General features: G+C 33.4%; 1 protein-coding gene across 3 annotated transcripts; it reads left to right on the top strand.

The window, feature by feature from the left end:
- Nucleotides 1-1,190: 1,190 nt before the first annotated feature.
- On the top strand, nucleotides 1,191-3,176 carry LOC112463156 (ribonuclease H1-like). Of its 3 annotated transcripts, none has more exons than XM_025029349.1 (7): nucleotides 1,191-1,319; nucleotides 1,436-1,608; nucleotides 1,682-1,843; nucleotides 1,949-2,144; nucleotides 2,370-2,500; nucleotides 2,581-2,845; nucleotides 2,994-3,176. In XM_025029349.1, the coding sequence occupies exons 2-7, from the start codon at nucleotides 1,508-1,510 to the stop codon at nucleotides 3,084-3,086; spliced, it is 948 nt and encodes a 315-aa protein (XP_024885117.1). In that variant the 5' UTR covers nucleotides 1,191-1,319; nucleotides 1,436-1,507; the 3' UTR covers nucleotides 3,087-3,176. The 3 variants fall into 3 exon arrangements, with proteins under 3 accessions (XP_024885117.1, XP_024885119.1, XP_024885120.1); XM_025029351.1 differs by having other exon boundaries at nucleotides 1,537-1,608; XM_025029352.1 differs by having other exon boundaries at nucleotides 1,552-1,608.
- Nucleotides 3,177-3,290: the final 114 nt, after the last annotated feature.

Genomic DNA, 3,290 nt, shown 5'->3' on the forward strand with positions numbered 1-3,290 from the left:
GATTAAATTAAAACAATCAAATTCTTATTTATTTCTTAATATACCTACATACGTAGATAAGTATAGTATATGTATAAATTATATTTTACTTATTTCTTTTTTTATCAGTTTATTTATCTTTGTTTTTAATTCAGAGACATATGGTATTGGCAAATTATGTTTATAGAGATATTCGATTTAATAGAAATATACTGTCCGATCATCGGTAGGTGGAAGAAAATGTTTCACTAAAATTATAAATCGGTTACTCAAGTTCGAGTTAAATTTGATAACTCATTTAAAAATCTAAATTTGTTTCAAAAATACAAATTAATTAAACAAATATGATATTTTTGGTAAATTTTGTATCTTTTTTAATATAGTTTCTGTGCTTAATTCGAAATAAAACTTTATATTATCACTTTAAAGCGCGTCACTAACCTTATGTATGTTAGTGACGCGTTTTAAATAGTTAACTACAAAATATCTGCTTTAATGAAAATCACAACTTCAAAATAATACATTCAATTTTAATTATTTATTGGATTCATATTGATCTAACATTTCTCTATGGAAAACCCTGTAACTGTACATACACACGACTGCGTCGCATTTGTCCCATATGCTACAAAGAATAAAAAACAATCTACTTGTTTGCTATAGTTATCAATGAATTTTGAAAGAATTACCTCATGTTTTAAATATCGAAATCTATACTCAATATTGCGTTTCCTCTCAGCTGTGTATATTTAAAGTTGGCGCAGTTTCCCATGCGCGTGCAGCCACTGAGCATGCACACATGGGCCACCATAATGGCCATAGGGCATGTTCGTAGTCGCTTCGCTACAGCTCGTCGGTATGACAGGAATCATGACCTAATATTTGTCAACTTTAACATTTTGGGGCCGAAGGCACTAAGGGCCTTAGCACATAGAAAAACTTAAGCAGTAAGAAATCAACGGTTTGGATTCGCTGCCGCTTAGGGCCGTGCCTTAAGTTCTTGACTGTGATTGCCTGATTTGCTTACTGCTTGAGTTTTACTGCTTAAGTTTTTCTATGTGCCACGGCATTAAGGGCCAAAGCACATAACATGGCGTAGCGATATACGACGGTCGTAGTCCTCGACCTGACAAATCAAGATACGCCAAAGCTTGTGCGTTACTTACGTCCACGACTACGACTGTCATATGTGCTTTGGCCCTTAGGGTAAGTTTCTCTCAGCCGAGAGAATTAACCTCAAAAAGAAAAAAAACTTTAACATTTAATATTTCGCTTCGCGGGGCAGACCGACACTTCGTGCAAAAACGCGTTGATTGAGCATAATTACATCGATATTTGAGGTGAGGCCCCTAAACTAAATAATTATCCTACTAGTAAGAGGTTTTCCTAAAATATTCTTTAATTTTTGTGCCCCGAGAAAAAATCCTGAGAGTAATGCATTAATATTATTTGGTAGTAAAAGTGGAAACATATTAATTAGCAAAAGTATGACTCTCCTGAATAAACGTCATTTGTATTGAGCAAATTGATGAAATTGAATTTCATATTTACAACAAGGCATTATTTCTTAAGCAAAATGCCTTACTACGCAGTAGCCAGGGGTAAAAAACCTGGAATTTACGCCACATGGTAAGGAAATCAATATAATGACTAATAAATTATTAGCAAAAATAAATTAAATAAAGTTTTTCTATTTTATTAGGGATGAATGCAGCGCTCAGGTTCTTAAGTTTCCTGGATCGATATATAAGAAATTTGCAACGGGAAGCGAGGCTCAAAACTTCATAAAGGAGCATTCATCTTCAGCTGAGGAGACAAATTCTTCCAAGAGTCTCCTTTCGTCAAAAATTGTTAAATCTGTGAGGTAAAACTTGAATAACAACTGTTTTTTTAATAACAAAAGTGCATTGTAAAGCTAATAAGATTGAAATCTCATTACAATATCACTTAAAGTTAATATTTTATCTAGATCTCAGACTCTGCCGAAACAACTATATTTACTTGGTGATAAACAGTCTGTGGTAGCCCCGACAAAATTATTCGCATCAGTTTCAAAGAGGACTTTATCGACAAATGACAATACTAATGAACAATCAAGTAAAAAGAGAAAAATAGCGTCAGATATTTCAGACAATTGCCTGAGCTCAGCTCAGTGTCTTAATCAGGTTTGAAATAAATCACAGGAATTATATAAACTCTCTCAAGAGCTAAACTAATCAACTTCATTTTTTGTAAACTTTAATATCAGAGTGCATAATCAGTCAATTCATTAATTTTTTTTCATTCCATGGAATTGGGGTCGATTTGTATGGTTTCTGAGACTCTTATGTGATTTATAAGAATAAGTTATACTACAAAATTATACATTCCACAAATTTGGAATTATATAGGATGACAAAGCGGACTTTATTGTGGACGAAGATGGCTACGTGGACGTTTTCACGGATGGCGCGTGCAGTTCAAATGGATACAAGGAGGCGCGAGCCGGTATCGGCGTTTGGTTCCGAGACAATCATCCCTTGTACGTTTTATTTTTTAGTCTTGTCAATTGTCTGTCGGAATCCAATGAATCGGTGTATAATATAGTTATAACTTTTATAGAAACGTATCTGAACCGGTGGAGGGACGAGCTACCAATAACATGGCAGAGATCCAAGCCGTCACGGTAGCTGCGAGGCAGGCGAAGAATGCTGGAATCAAAAAGCTGAAAATCAATACCGATTCCAAATTCCTTATCTCCTGCATCACGAAGTGGATGCCAATCTGGAAGAGAAGAGGGTGGAAGACGGTGCAGGGCAAGCCAGTTATAAACAAAACAGAGTTGGAGGAAATGGAAAAGGAACTGAATTCTTTGACTATTGCTTGGGTAAGCAATCTTTTAAGATTTAATTTAAAGTTTTATAGAAATAAAATCTAAATGTCATATATATATATATTTTTTTTTATTTGTCTAATTAATATGATATAGATATGCTCTGTACTATTGTGAAAATACCAAATATTTAATTTTCTAGAAACATGTGAATGGACACGTAGGAATTTATGGTAACGAAATGGCAGACAAACTGGCAAGAGACGGCGCCTTACGATATAAAAGTCAAGTTTAAGAACGAAGATTAACAGTACAAAATATTTTCTATAAATTGCATTCTAGATTATCTAATTATTTTTGTTTACGTAAACTTTCCTATAGAAAATATTCTGTAATTAGACATTTATTATAAAATTTACTAAATCTGATATGTAATAAACCTTTTCTTTTACAATTCTAGTGAGTAAAGCAGATTATGTCAGTAAAAGATAAATTGTAA

The sequence above is a fragment of the Temnothorax curvispinosus genome, unplaced genomic scaffold (assembly GCF_003070985.1).
Source record: "Temnothorax curvispinosus isolate PA1 unplaced genomic scaffold, ASM307098v1 QBEX01013116.1, whole genome shotgun sequence".
Taxonomy (NCBI): Eukaryota; Metazoa; Arthropoda; class Insecta; order Hymenoptera; family Formicidae; genus Temnothorax; species Temnothorax curvispinosus.

Bases quoted from the DNA above. Each gene is read 5' to 3' on its own strand.
- LOC112463156 (XM_025029349.1), top strand. From the start codon at position 1,508: ATGAAATTGAATTTCATATTTACAACAAGGCATTATTTCTTAAGCAAA. The intron at 1,844-1,948 runs GTAAAACTTGAA...TATTTTATCTAG, and splicing joins AAAATTGTTAAATCTGTGAG to ATCTCAGACTCTGCCGAAAC. The intron at 2,846-2,993 runs GTAAGCAATCTT...TTAATTTTCTAG, and splicing joins ATTCTTTGACTATTGCTTGG to AAACATGTGAATGGACACGT.